The sequence below is a fragment of the Lissotriton vulgaris genome, chromosome 4_1 (genome assembly GCF_964263255.1).
Source record: "Lissotriton vulgaris chromosome 4_1, aLisVul1.2, whole genome shotgun sequence".
NCBI classification, from domain to species: Eukaryota; Metazoa; Chordata; class Amphibia; order Caudata; family Salamandridae; genus Lissotriton; species Lissotriton vulgaris.
The window spans coordinates 1,060,124,898-1,060,140,775 of NC_141691.1; the positions used below are offsets into that span (position 1 = coordinate 1,060,124,898).

The 15,878-nt window shown below is 43.0% G+C and overlaps 1 protein-coding gene across 1 annotated transcript in view; it reads right to left on the bottom strand.

The window, feature by feature from the left end:
* Positions 1-15,878, bottom strand: part of LOC147722864 (uncharacterized) — a 336,466-nt gene that overhangs the window by 126,554 nt on the left and 194,034 nt on the right. Inside the window, exon 5 of the mRNA XM_086966907.1 lies at positions 9,976-10,087. Within this exon, the coding sequence (XP_086823033.1) occupies positions 9,977-10,087 (111 nt within the window). The 3' untranslated portion in view covers position 9,976. The remainder of the gene's footprint in view (positions 1-9,975; positions 10,088-15,878) is intronic.

Below are 15,878 nucleotides of genomic sequence, written 5' to 3' on the forward strand. Positions count from 1 at the left end.
CCACTGGATGGGGTTTTGTGTTTGTAAACTTGTTACCAATTCCTGGGGTATCGATAGGCCTAATGCTTGGGATTTCTCTACATTAACATTAAACCCTGATGTCCGTCCAAATGCCTCTAGTTCTTCCACGACTGTCAGCAGTGTGGAGGCAGGACTGCCCAACATGAATAGTATGTCATCTGCATATAGATTCAACTTATGTTGCTCACCCCCAAAGATGGCACAGACTATCCGGGGATTGTCCCTCACTCTTTGTGATAGAGTCTCTATACATAGAGGAAATAATAGAACTGACAACCCTGTATTGTGCCTCTGCCTATTTGAAAGGGTTCTAAGGTATGGCCATTTACCCTCACTGTCACAGTAGGGTAATGGTAATAGTTCATAATTTCCGTCTTGAAGTTGTCACCTAGACCAAAGTGTGCTATAACCTGTTCTAAGTAGTGCCAATGTACCCTATTGAAGGCCTTTTCCTCATCTATGGCTAGCAGCATTGTCTCCCCTGGAATCTTAGCCGCCTTTTCAATTATGTGTAAAATGCAGTTGGTGTTGTCACTGGTTTTTCTGTGTGGTATAAACCACACCTGATCTGGGTGTATTATAGCGGTTACTAGCGGACGTAGTCTGTGTGCTAAGATAACGGTGAATAGTTTAAAGTCTAAGTTCAGCAGAGAAATAGGCAATAGGAGCTACACTACTGTCTATCTTTCTCCGGTTTGGGCACCACTGCAATAGAGGCAACCAGCATTGAAGCAGGAATTGCACTAGGTTGTGTGAAGGAATTGAAAAGCCTTGTTAGTGTGGGGATAAAGCATAGCAGAAAGTCTTATAGAAAATAGGAGGGTATCCCTCGGGCCTGGTGATTTGGGGAGTTTTAAGCGAGAAATGGTTGAGATTATCTCCTCTGGTCTGATGTCCCCTTCTAATATCTCTGCTGGCTCCAGGGTGAGGCTGGTTGTATTCACTCCCTGAATACAGCTGGCGTTAACTTTGGGATCTAGGTCTTGTTGCGTGTATAGCTGTGAGTAGAATTCCTTGAATTCATCTGCTATAGCTCTGTCGCTAGTAAAAAGCCCTTCCCTCTGAGATTGTAATGATGGAATTCCTGTCTCTTGGCGTTTGATACGCAGTTTGTTGGCTAGGAGACCGCCACATTTGTTCCCCCCTGTGTAGTATGAGTGTCATAGGCGCAGTGCTGCATTCTCGGCTTGATCAAGGTCTAGTCCTGCCAGTTGTGCACGTAGTGTCGTTAACTGTCACACCCTTGGAGCCCTGGTGCGCTGGTGAATATGTTCTAACTCCTTAACCTGTACAGAGAGACTGTCCATTTTTCCCTTCGCAATTTGTTATCAGCAGCCGCGATAGAGAGTTGTTCCCCTCTGATCGCTGTTTTCAGTGCTCCCCATAATGTCGCTCTAGATACCTCAGGTGTATAGTTGAGTGTGAGATAATTTAGAATAGCTGTTTGAATCTGGGATATTACTACGTGATGTTGCAGCATCATTTCAAGCAAGCACCATGTCCGGTGGGGAGGCAGTATTGGGGGTAGAGACATTGAGAGCATCACCGCTTAGTGATTCGAGTGGGCCATTGGGAGAACTTCTATCTCTGTGGTGGAGCTATGACTATCCCTTGTGTCAAGGAAGTGATCTAGTATTGCACACGTTTTCTGCGCATGTGAGTAGGAAGTATATTCCCGTGTCTTTGGGTGAAGATCTCAGCATATATCACAGAGCCCCATGACTCTGATCTATTTATAACCGCTTTTTGATAATGACCCAGTCAGTCCATGTCGTTGTGTCGATCTATCCAGGTTTAAGAACCTCTGTATTTGCTGTGGAGAGTGCCTCTGCTAGGGCTTTGCATTGAAACATTTCTTGGCCTTCGTTTGGTGCATATAGTGATTCCACAATGTATGTCTTGTTCCCTAATATGAGGTGGTATGTAAGTAATCTGCCCCTTAACTCTGTCTCCCCACATCCGATTGTCCCCTTGAAGGAGCGCTTGTATGGCCACTCCAGCCTTCTTAGAAGGGGCAGTGGAGAAGAATTAATGTGGGAATGCTCGTAAATGGAGTAAGTAGCAATCCCTGGACAGAAGGTGTGTCCTGAAGCAGGCATATGTCAGCTCCCGAGTTCTAGAGGTACGACAGAACTGCCTTTCGTTTGACTGGACTATTGAGGCCCTTGACATTCAAAGTCAATATTTTGAGAGTTGTGTTAGACATCTGAGCGTTAAAGAAGTGTGCATAGCTTTCTGTGTGGCTGTGCTGTATTGTGACACAAACTAAGCCTCGCAATAGAAGTGTAGTGTGAGATGTGATGCTTAACTATGGTGAGAATAAACCCCTCGACCCAACCAAACTGCATGCTTCTTAGGCGGTACTCAGCTCAACTGGGACCATGTAATGGCTATATTTTAAATACAAATACTGTTTATTACTGAAGAAGAAGAATGCTGCACAGGGATGATCTGAACTTCTCTTCTTCATAGAATAGGCATATACTACAGAACAATCCATTGAGGTGACAATAGTATGGAGTATCAAACACACAAAATGTGATAGGAGGAAAGCTTGCAATTTGTCTAACTACCAGCAATCGCTTAGGGTAGCGTCTCAACCCATCAGTCTTTTGCTCACCATGTCATTTCAGTATGGATCCAGCCCTATGCAAATCAGTCTTGAATCAGGTCTGAATGTAAAGGCTTACTGTGAAGTCTAAATGTAAATGTAAATGTGGGATTCTTGTAAAGCGCACTGTTACTCTACCCGAGTGTCCTGGCGCTGTAGACCGCTGGGGAACCCGTCCTGGTTTTCCCTGTGTGATGATCCCTTTCTGGGTATCTCCAGGGTGAAACCAGGCATCCCCGGCATCTGTGGGGGGGCGGTGTAGAGATGGGGCAAGCTTAATACCCAGAGTTACCGAGTGTGTTCCTTGGTTAGAGTAGGCACTGAGACGAGAATTATCAAGTCCGTTGACCCCTGGTCCACGAACCCTGCCGCGTCAGGAATTGAACCCTGGTCCCGGGCCATTCTCTGCTTACAGGTCTGCCGCCTCTAACCAGTGAGCCACACCTCTCCACCTCCAAGTCTAGGAATGGAATCCTCTGTTATTCAGCAGAGGAAAATGTCTAGAAAAGTACAAGAGGGAGAAGCCAGGACAGTCAACAAATGGAAGGTCCAGACAATCCACTTCATCCAATAAAAGCCTTAATGCGTGTTGGAAGTTGATATAAGCCTTTAGTAAAGGTTAGAAAACAGGAACCAAGTCCAGGTTCACCAGGCTTAAGTGACTGATGCGGCCCTCGGTTTAAGGAAGGTATATCAAGGTTTACGCACATCCAGTTTGAACATGGGCTGATATGGCCAACAACTTGTAAAATTTAAAGGAAGACAAATCTATGGTCTTAGATGACATGGTCCCAGTTGAGCTGAGTACCGCCGAAGAAGCAGGCGCACTAGGGTGGTCCAGAGATTGTTGAATGAAGGTGACAAATGGAAAATGTGGAATATTTCATTGAGTACGCATGCAATGTAGGGTCATCCAACTATTTATAATGTGGTGGAGCTGCTTGACTTTACCTACTGGAAGTGCTCATGTCTGTATTCATAGGTAAAGCAATAAGTGAAATGTAGCTCCCAAAGAGTACAGGTGCATCTCTAAAAGTCAGAGCCAGACGGAAAATATATCATTATGATAAGAGTATCTCCAGAGTATATGTACAGTACTCTTTCCAAGATAATGCTAATGTCTTTTGAGCTGTTTTCAAGCTCATACTTTGTGGACTCAGTATCAGTATCAAAAGACTTTATTCGGCTATATTTCATAACCAGAAAAGTACATAAAATCACATTAAAATTTACAGACATCAAGTTTTAGTTAAAAGAATAAGAAAGGAGAACAGTATAGAGAGTATTTATATACACAGGCCAAAATCATGTTATCATTGACTTACGCAAATAAAATACGCTTTTAAGAAATGCCACAACGGAACAAACGGAGAAAATTTCTTCCAATGTCTGTATAGCAAAAAATGCAGGGCGGCACTGTCTTTGATTCATATATTTTAGAATTGGCATTATCCATCTTTTCCTGGGTGTCACATAAAATCTACAAAAGAATAAGACGTGTATGTCCGATTGATTAGAGACATTGTCACAGGGGCATTTATCCAGAACCTTAGACCAGTCATTCGTGGCTGGGAAACTCAGTAGTCTAAACAAAATTCCAAATCTGAATCTGGTTAATAAAAACCTTTCGTGCTCTTTCATTTGTAAGTTTAGATAGGGCTGAATGGTCCTTCCTTTGGTGATCAATTGATGGGAGATCACAGTCTTTTTGGCCATTTCACTTAATTGTCTTTGGTTCACAAGGAAGTTTAAGCACAAATATTTCAGTGTCTTCCTAGTAATGTTAAACATAGATTCTGTCTCATTGAAGAACTCCGGGTGCTTGATGTTGTTACATACAGTTTTAATATAACATAACCATTTTATCCTTTTTGCCCCATCCAACTTTAACGCATCTCCCAGTATGAGTCTATTTAGATGGCATCTCTCATTAGTCCATACCCGATGCCATAAGAGTATCGGTTGGATTCTGATTAGATCTTCCAAGAAAAAGAGGCCCAATTCTGTATGGCAATTGTAGTTGGACATGCTCGTTGGGAGTGCCAATAGGTATCGTAAAAAAACGTTTTCAGTTACTTGTAAACTACTAACATTTAAGTTTCCCCATATACCTGCCCCATATAGTGCCACAGAGACACAGCTAGTCTTATAAATATATATAAGCTCCTCTTTAACTGGCTTTTTACCCATCTTTTTGCTAAAGGTCTTAAGGGCCATTATGGCTTTGGCAAATAGTAAGTTCCTAGCCTGTATTGCACTATTCTAATTCCCAGTATGCTCAAAGAGAATCCCCAAGTATGGGAAAGTCGGGGTGTGCTGTAAAGGGGTTGATCCAATGAATTTAGTTTTTTTCCTTTTGTGGACATTACCACCGCAGTTCATCACAAAGGTCTTAGTGCAATTTATTTGTAATTCAAGTTTATCCATAAAGGCACTAAAAGACGTAATCATGGCCTGCATGGCTACAGGGGTTCTTGTCATAAGCACGGTATCGTCTGCGTAGATAAGTGCAGGTAACCGGCAGGCTGAGGCGTTGGGTATATCATTACATTCCTGCAGAAGTGTGTCCTCTAGATTATTAATGTAGATAGAAAATAAAAATGGAGCAAGGACACACCCCTGCCTCACGCCCCTTCCAACTCTAAATTCCCTTGTACATTCACCATCCAAGCCAAACCTGACTATTGCACACGCCCCATTATACAATTCTCTTAAAAAGCTAATAATGTTTGCTTCTACTCCCAGACTGGTTAGAATAGTCCAAAGTTTACTATGATTTACGAAATCGAATGCTGAGGTGAGATCTAAAAAAGTTAGAAAAAGTCTACCTCCCTTGGCCGTTGTGTATTTCTCTATCAAAATTGATAGATTAAGTACTTACTCAATAGTGCCAACACCTTCTCGAAACCCATATTGAAGATCGCTTATGATATGGTGTTCCTCTGCCCATTTCTGGAGTCTATCTAAAATGACTCTCCCAATAATTTTGATGGTAGAGTCGAGCAAAGATATTGGCCGGTAGCAAGCACATTTAGATCTGTCTCCCTTTTTAAAAATTGGGATTATAATCGATTGGTACCACGTATCAAGTAGTCCTTTAGAACTGGCAGCATTGAAGGTTCTGGTAAGTAGCGGAGCCCAGAGACAGATGTTCTTCTTAAAAATGTCCACTGGTACGCCATCGGGACCTGCTGCCTTGCCCCCAAGGCTGGACTTAATACCCTTAATTACCTCATCCAACAGGAAATTAAGATGGGGCCCTTCTACGTACTTTTTCTTGGCCGTTGGAGCTCTTATTTGGTCGGTGGTAGCTGCTACTGGATTATAAAGGGTTTCAAAATGCTTAACCCAGTCATTTTCATTTATAGCTATCTCCATACGAGCCTTTGAATTATCTTTAAAAAAAGGAGCATTGACTGCTTTCCAAAAAGCTGTCATGTCCTTAAGTTCAGAGGCCTCCATAATGGCTGCCCACGCTTTGTCACTTAGCAACTGTTTTTGAGTTTTAAGTGCAGTTTTATACTCCTTACGTAAGGTCCTTATCAGAAGTTGGTTTCTCACTCGCGGTTGCAAGGCCAGTTTTAGTCGTTTAAGGGCCTTACTACAGGCTGGTGAGAACCAGCCTCAAATTTTCGTTAAATTCTTATTAGCCTTAACATTAACCCATAAACCCTTTTTTATACTAGCAATAATCTCTTTGAAATTGGTTATGATTGCTGCGTCCTCAGTTTCCGGGTCCAAGCAGACGTCAAAGTTTGTGCTGCAGTCTTTGACAAGTTTACTTAGGAAAACCTCGGGAACCACCTTAGTCCATTTAAGGGCATAAGCATTTTGCCTATTTATGCCTACATCAACAGAAAAAACCTCAGCTCTTTTGTGGACTGTTAGATCTGTGTCCAGTAGTTCTATCCTTATCGGGAAATGATCACGAAGGGGGACATTTAAGACATTATAATTGACAATACATTCCCGATAACATGATGAGATAAGGATAAAATCAATAGTTGACATCAATCCTCTACCATTAAAGGTTGGGGTGAATACAGTCTTGTTATGGCATAATTCGTTTGCGAACCCTAAATCATAGAAAAACAGAATCTCATTTAAAGCGTTTCCCAAGGTTGAGTGCTCAAAATGAGATGTATTAGTATCCCTTTCCGTGGATAGTCCGCAATTTCCTTTTCCAGATCTATCACATAAAGAACAGTTAAAGTCCCCACCCCATATTACAGTGAACAATCTATTAGTACTGTTAATAATACCATTTAACTTATTGTTCAGAATTTTAAGTACTGTCAATATATGGGCGAGAGGGATATTATTATAAAAGTTAACTATTAATATGGAAACAGAACTGTTAAAGTGCACACCAACAATATGAAAGAAGCTGGTATGAAAATATAACTGGAGTTTTTTGAAAATTAACTCCAGTTTGTGGACCCATGTGGCAGATAGGTCATTGTGAAAGTTATTATCTTGGGGTTCCAGTTTACCTTGGTTGGTTATTATGGACCCAATCAAGATGATCCTTCTTTTCTCAAAACCCTCTTGTCTCACCTGTTAGATTTTCCAGGCCCGGTAGTTTAAGCTGGAGATTTCAACATCATACTTAACCCCATATTAGACAAATCTCCAAACAATAGTGCTGCTTTTCTATCTAAATCGTGGGTTTACCTACAAGATATGATGGTGCAAACTGGTCTCTTTGATATTTGGAGAGAAAGATCGGGTCAGCTGCTGGGTGTTTCCTTTTGTAACAATAAATACCGTCATAAATCAAGGATTGACTATATCTTAATTAGACATTTTTTCTTGCATAGCGGTCATAGCCACAATTATCCTATATAATCTGAGTCATAGCCATGCTGGAGCCTCTGAAGGAGTTAATAGATGTTGCAAATTGCTCTGGCAAAACTTAACTCTTTTGAGTGTCAAATAGAGCATCCATGAAGATTTTTGTCTGAGACGGGATGAGATGTGACTTCTGGAAATTTAAAACAAATCCAAGATTCTGAAGGTAGTTATCGACTTTCTTTATATTAACCTGTGTCTTAGAAAATGAAGGGCAGAAATTAGCCACTTGTCCAAGTATGGAAAAAAGCCAAAGACCCTCCAAATGAAGAGAAGCCACAACAGGAGCAGTACCTTTGTGAACACCCTTAGGACTGATAACACACCAAACTACAGTTTTTTTAACTGTAAGTGATAACCTTCCCCTGCAAACCTCAAAAACAACTGACTTTTGGAAGTGAAAGTAAGCTTCTTGCAGGTCAAGTGTTGCTAAATAATCCCCGTGTGATATCAACAGGATTACAGATTGAATGTCAGTCCTAATGAATGGAATGTGACATGCACCCAGGTTCAGAAACTTTGAGTTCAAAACAACATGAAATCACTGTTCTAGTTTCAGCACTAGGAACACAATGGAATATATTCCTTGCTGCCTCTGTGGATATGAAACCTTTACAATTTAACCCTTCTTGAAATGTCATACACCTCAGAGTAATGATTGTTTATTTTAATTGATTTTGCGGGAGTAGAGTATCCTGACAAATTGACACTGCAATTTCTTTCAATTAGATAGAATAACAATTTCTTACTAGTGACAGTACCAATCTGTCTTTCTCCAGTTGACTCCACTTGTCGAGGGAACTTAGAGATTCTTGTCCCTATCACTTTAACTTAATAGTCATAATTTTGGATCCTGTCTTTGAGACCACTGAGGCTGGGATTTGTCAACAAGCACAGCTCTTCGGTCATGGCCTTGAATGGGTCGACAACCTTACCGTGTATTCTAGGTTGATTGCTTTTGAATAAAATACTTTAGTGGGGCAGCTCTAAATGGCTGCAAAATCTTCATTTTGCCACTGTTTTCTGAACTAAATCATTCAAATCTGGCCCAAGCAGCTTTGGACTGTAGCATGGGAGATGATGAATCAATGATCATTGGCCTGCATCAAACTTCCATACATTTACCCAAAACGGCCTCCCAGTTGAATCAGAAGTTCCAGGTGAGGTAGGAAAGGAACATAAGGGGTCAAGCATTGGGTTTGAACTAAATGTTACCAAAAACTCCAAATTGCCCAATATGGCTGTAGGAGCCAAGTCCTCTTGCAGGCAGTCAAACCAGGATTTAAAGTTTTTGAGTTTTTGAGACACATAGGCCACATTAGAACGTATCTGAGACAACATGTAAGGCAGCATAGGAACATTTTAGAGCACTTTCCACCGTTTTATCACAGGGGTCTGACAGCAAAGATTCTTCGGAGGCCAGAGAAGAAGTAGATGCCATGCTCTACAAAAATGAATGTATTTGATTTGGGTATTTTAGGATTGAAGTTCTGTAGTTAATACCTTTTGTTAAGAAAGCAGGGATTTTTGGACCTATCTTTCTTGAGATTCCTTTAGTGAAATGTTTGTCAATACATCATGAAAGGGAAGGCTGTCAGAGTCTTGAAACTAATACAGGCCATAAACCCCTCTTCTAATGGTAGAGAAGGCTTTTCTGATCCCAAAACTTCTCCAATATGACCTTCAGGATTTATTCCTGCTCATCTGCATTTGCACTGTCTTTAAGCTCTTTTTTTGTTGCTGGCTCATTTCGGTCATCTGAAACTGGATCCCGAATCATGGCCTACAAATCATTTCTGGTGAGAGATATGACCTCTGGCTGCCTCCCACGCCCCACATGGCGGTATTTATGTGAGCATTTTCTTTGCTCCATTGTTGTTGAGCTAGTAGCATCAGCTTCCTGTTTCAGGGGGTTTCTATAACAACCAGATCTGTTCTTGTGAGGTCCGGATACTACAGAAAATGTACCCCATGGTGCCAGCCAAAATGAATTTACTAAACACACTAATATAACAATACTATGCCCCACTCCAAATGGCAGAGCAAGGGCTATCAAATAATTTAATCAACAATGCCCCTAACCCAGCCCAGCACATGGACAGGTAGCCACAGGGTCCGCTGTGCACCGTACACAACACTCCCGGGAGCGAAACATCAATTCATAGTGTACGTTCATTAATACCATACAATCTTACCTCCATCCGCGAGGAGACAGATCAAAGCAGAATGAGGGAAAGGAGGGAAGAGCATTTGTGTCATGAGAAGGTTTTATAAAGAAGAAAGAAAGATTTTGTAAATTAGTTTGGCCCAAACTATCTCAAGGAAGCGGGCAGCCGCATGTGGTAAGGACTGTGAAAATAAGGACGGGTGAAGGCGTAATCAATAGATTATCCACAGCAAACTGTAATCACTTGACATTAATTGTCTTGCAAACTATTTATTCTCAATGCGATAAGGTGGTACCATGGAACTATGTAAACTACAGAAATTACCTCATGTTGCTTTGTTTCTGACGTGACAATGCCCAATCCGGTGACATCCTTTTATCCTTCTCCACAACTTCTGACGCCGCTGATGGATTGATAATATCAGAGGATTTAGCAGCTGAGGTGGAAAACAATAATGAATTTGAGAACTATTTATAGGTTTTACCTTGTGCCTCTTAAAATTTCATATTCCTGTGAGAAATACAATTCCTAATTGCTCCCTCCTTTTAAATGTTTCTAGATAAAGGTAGGCCTTTTCTTTCAAATTTGTTCAATAAAATGTCTTCTTCTAGTAAAAACTTTTATCCAAGCCAATCTTCCACACCAAAGTGCACCACTAAACTGTGGGGCAGCCTGACCCAAAATTCATTTCAGAGATTTACTTAGCCACGCAAAGCCACTTTGTATGGCTTTGTGTGGTTTAGTAGGTACAGAGTACCCCAGCGCATAATGCTGCCTTGAGTTGCTTTGCGGGTAAACAAAAACAGATGGCCGGGCAGGTTGAGTTACAGATACTGCATCGCCTAGTCACGTCAATTACTAGGTTGGACAACCATAACCTTGAGTCAATTCTTATTTTATGAAGACTTTTTTAGAAAATATTTTTTAACATCAAAAGACCACAGACGGTTAAACAAATACATAAATACATTCAATACACTGAAATGAACATAATAAACAAAGAATTTTTACAAAAAAATTGTCACAGAAAAAATCACATAGACAACTATGTAATGCCTCGGCAGAATTAGTTTTGAGGCACCAGTCCTAGATAATAATGAACAAGTGGACAAACTGATGGTTAAATTCGCCTACTTGTCAATACCAACCCCAGATACATACTTTCAATTCAAAATAGGGTGCAATAACTAGGAATAACACATAATGAACTAAATGATTGCAAGTGTATTATTTAATTCCTATCAAGCCCTGTCTGTTTTGTATCTCAGGAGGAAGGTCAACGCGTTTCGAACCCAATTTGATTCTACGGGTTCTCCTCAGGACGCGGACTGGGGGGTCGCTGTCACTGTGAATAACAATTAAAAAATTGGTGTCAGTAAGGGGGCTACCTCTATCAGACTCAAACACTCTTGCAGTAGATTTACCTTATTGATGAAGGATGGCCATAGGAAATTCATGCGCCTATCCCCATTGGCTGTTCTCTGTAAACAGATAAAATGAAATGGAAATATCTGTTTTTGATGCTGCTTTGTTGTCCGAATTATACTCAACTAATTGACCCCTACTCCCAAGACATACCTCAATATTGAGCGCATTAGGCAGGAGTCGGATGCCGGATCGTTTGGGTGTTCGGTGTTTGTTTCTTTAAGATTTCAATACGACCACTGCAGAAAAAAGGGGACCTAACATCATTGCCTTTCTCAATATGCTATTGAGTGCTTTAAACCTTGTTGTTGTTAAACTTCCTACCTTAATAGTCGGAATGGATTCAGCCCGGCTGCAAGCGCGCACAGGGCGGCATCCTCCGCACGGGTTTGATAGCTGTAAACACAGGGAGCGTGCGGTTAGAGACCTTGTAGTCTCGGATATAAATCGTGACTGTAGAGACCGAAACTTAACAAAAAGCTTACTTGTAAGCGGGTGGTAGGCTACTTAGGTCCGGCATCCATCTTCCTCCGTGAGTCAAACACGTGGTTACCTTTAGGGTGTGTCTACTCTATTTTGAAGAAACTGAAAACCCGATGTATGTTGGGAATTGTAGTTTCAAGGAGTTATTTTGGTGTCTTGGTTCTGGGGGTAGCTAGTATTGAGTTTAGGATTCACGGTCACACGAGCAGCAGCAAGCCACGGCAGATACGCGCCACAGAATAAACTATACAAGATTATTACAAATTACTCAGTTCATTGAGATCATTCAATCCCGACATGGCAGTGTCAAATTTCAAAATGAGATACGCTTCTTTTTGTGCCAATTGTACATCTGGATCACCCCCAGCGCCAGCGATGTTTTTAATAGCTGATAAAATTGTCCATTTCAAATCGCTGACCGAATGTTTATTTGTCAAGAAGTGGGACACTAGTGGCGCTGTGAGTACTTTGTTGTTAATTCTACATCTGTGTTGGATTATGCGTTGACGCACCTCTTGTGTTGTTTTGCCAATGTACACTTTCTTGCAAGGGCATATAATGGCATTGAGTTGCTTTGCATCAGGGATTGCATTCCATGGGTAGAGCATGGGATTTTCCATGCACCCACACATGGATTTTAACACAATCCCACAATTGCTAAAGTGAGTACATTTAGGAATTTAGGATTGCACCAAAATGCTACGCCTGCCTGAAACAGGCATAAGGTACACTTGCTCTTCAGAGCGTGCGGACTCACGTTTTTCACGCTGTGTTGCAGGTGCGCTTCGCACTTTTTAAAATAACCCCGTTTTGTATCTTTGTTATATTTTGATTTGTTTATCCCTGGTTTTATATTTGGGCAATCACCCCCTTACCTGCATTGTAATGTGTTGATTCACCGCTGTTTTAGCGGGTCCGGTTCTGGGGGCTCTACAACGCTGAGGATTGGCCGCCATCTTCGGAGGGGTTGTGCGGCTTTGTGGGTGCCATTTGAGCGCTCTAGTGGTGCTGCATACACGCGGTATCCCTATTTAAGGCGGCTTTTCATCTGGCTCTGCCTTGATTAGGTACACTTGCTCTTCAGAGCGTAAGGCACTCGCGTTTTTCACGCTGTGTTGTAGGTGCGCTTCGCACGTTTTAAAATAACCCCGTTTTGTATCTTTGTTATATTTTGATTTGTTTATCCCTGTTTTTATATTTGGGCAATCACCCCCTTAGCTGCATTGTAATTTGTTGATTCACCGCTGTTTTAGCGGGTCCGGTTCTGGGGGCTCTACAACGCTGAGGATTGGCTGCCATCTTGGGAGGGGTTGTGCCGGTTTGTGGGCGCCATCTTGAGTGCTCTAGTGCTGCTGCATACACGAGGTAACTCTATATCAGCCAGCCTCTATAGCGCAGCGGTATCGCTCAGCGGACGCGCCTTCACTGCGAGTCCTGCCCGTCTGCGCCCGTCAGCGCTAAGTCGGCGCAGGCGTGGTGGTACTTTGCACGTGTGAGCTCGGCACTTCATTAAGGCAATGTCCCAGGTGAGTCGATTTTCCAGGGATGAGCTGTTATTCATTGGACTTTTGGTCCCATGTTGTTCTCATGGGCCTGTCAGTCCTCTGAGTGGTCCGTATAAGTGTGCATGTGGGGCGTGGTCTCTCAATGCCCCTTCTTCCATTACTGCCTTGGTAGAGCCCTTTCCGATTAAAGTCCCTCGTCTTAGATCACCAGTCCCCCAAGATATCTCCATCTGGAATCTGAATGTCAGATCCCTTAGGAAGCACCATAATGAACTTTATGATCTCATGAGGGATGAGTCACCTGATGTGTTCTTTATGACGGAAACATGGCTTCAGGAAGCGGATTCTGCAGTTGTGAATCTTGCTCTCCCCGCTGAGTATTCCATCTTCACTCACAATCGGACATCTAGGGGAGGGGGCATTGTTGTGGCCATTAAATCCTGTTATCCAGGTGACTGGAGGGTGGTGGATCTGGTAGGCTGTGAAAGTGGTTTCTTTAGAATCTCCATTAGCCATCACTTCACTTTCTCTGGCCTCCTAATTTACCGTCCCCCAGGTTGTGACACTGCTTTTCGTAAGGCTCTCCCGGAATGTGTTAGCTCTTTGGCCATGGGCTGCGCAAATTCTAGCATACTTGGAGACCTTAATCTTCATTTTGACTGTGGCCATTTATCTGCCATTAGTAGTACCTTGGCTGATATGGAGGCTCTTCAGCTAAATCAACTGGTCTCCTCTCCCACCCATGTGGGGGGCCATACCCTTGACCCGTTTTTTACAAATTTGACGGGGTCAAGATGGTTAGACCTTGCCCAGTTGTTTGGACCGATCATTTTTTAGTAAAAATCCTCCTTCTGATCAAAGAGCATCCCTTTAAACCCCTGGATAGAGTAGTGCACAAACGTCACTGGAAGAAACTTAAATTGGAGGACTTTCATCACTTTTTGGAGGCTCATCCGTTAGGCCCCTTTCTTAATGCAGAATCGGGATATGACCTGTTCTGTGACTGGGTCTCCCGGGCCTTGGATGCACTGATTACTGCTGTCTGGACTAAAGTTTGTATTAGAGAACCCAGCCCATAGTACGACAGCTCCCTGGTGCTGCTAAAAAAAGAGTGTAAATTGGCAGAAAGGGACTGGCGGAAATCTTATGAGACTGGGAAAAAAACTCTGTACTTCTCTAAAATCAAAATCAATCATAGAGCTGTTTGCAGAGCCCGTGCAGCCTACTATTCTCAGGAATTTAAAAACAGCCCCAATCTTGTCCAAATTAATTTTCAAGGTCCTTAAGGACCTGACGGCTAAAAGAGCTCATGCAGCGGAAATATGTTCAGTGGCTCATTGCGAAGACCTGGCAGCTTTTTTAACTGAAAAAGTTCAAGCCATCTATCGTGCCTTTTCCAGCACTGTGCCGGGAGTGGATCCCACCAGCCTAACATTGACCACTGGTGAGACCTTAACTTCTCTCCCTTGCCTGTCGATGGAGATTTTTCTTACGGTGGCCGCTAGGATAAAATCTGGCTCACCAGCGGATCCTTTGAGACCAGCTCAGTTCAGAAATTCTGCTGCCACTATCCTTCCTCCAGTTTGCCATCTTATTAATCTCTCTCTTGCCTCGGGTGTTGTTCCCATTAAGTGGAAACAGGCTGTTGTAACACCTATACTGAAAAAGGCCTCTATGGACCCCCTTAAACTTGAGAGCTATCGCCCGATCTCTCTCCTTCCTTGGGCTGCTAAAATCACGGAGTCCTATGTAAATGGGGTTTTTTCTGAGCATTTTGTGAGGGCAGGGACTCTAGACTCCTCCCAGAACGGCTTCTGTGCTGGCCACAGCACTGAGACAGCCTTGCTCTCTATGACTGAACATCTTCGATCTGTATTGGATTCTGGTCAAACTGTGGCACTAGTATTACTCGATCTTAGTGCCGCGTTTGATACGGTCTCACACAGGATCCTACTCCAACGTCTTGGAGAGGCGGGCGTTGCAGGCACTGCACTCAATTGGTTCAGTTCCTTTCTTGCCGATCGGACCTTTAAAGTTGTCACCCCGCCTTGTGAGTCCAAGTCTTATCCTCTGGAGCTGGGTGTGCCTCAAGGTTCATCGCTGAGTCCCACATTATTCAATCTTTATGTGAGACCGCTGGCGGCTGTCGTCAAGCAGTGGGGTATGACTATGGTCTCCTATGCTGACGACACGCAGCTAGCGGTCGTCCTAAGTGGGAACTCCGACCTTGACGCCCCCAGATTTCGTGATGGACTCCGGGCAGCAGCTAGCTGGATGAATGCCAACTGTCTCCAGCTTAATGCCAAAAAAACTGAGGTCATGATCGTGGGCAAGAGGACTGATCTCTGGGGTGGTACTTGGTGGCCCCCTGAACTGGGCGCAACTCCTATTCCAGTTCCAGAGGTAAAAAACTTGGGGGTTTGGCTAGATCCTGCCCTCAGTTTTTGTGCCCATACTAAAAAAGTGGCGGCCACCTGTTTTGGCATCCTACGAGGATTAAGGCCTATTTTGAGGTTCTTTGATGCCGCCACTAGGCAGCTGGTTATACAAGCATCCATATTATCTCAGCTTGATTACGCCAGCTCGCTCCTGTTGGGGGCCAACCAGGCTGAAATCGCCCGGATGCAACGTGTTCAGAACTCCGCAGCCAGAGCACTGGTGGGTCTACCGAAGTTCTGCTCTGCGGAAAGTACCATCCATTCTCTACACTGGTTACCTATGGCACAGAGGATCCATTTTAAAACCTTGTGCCTAGCTTTTAAGATCCTTAAGCTGGCCTCCCCTCAGATCCTCGATAACCTTCTGACGCCTTAT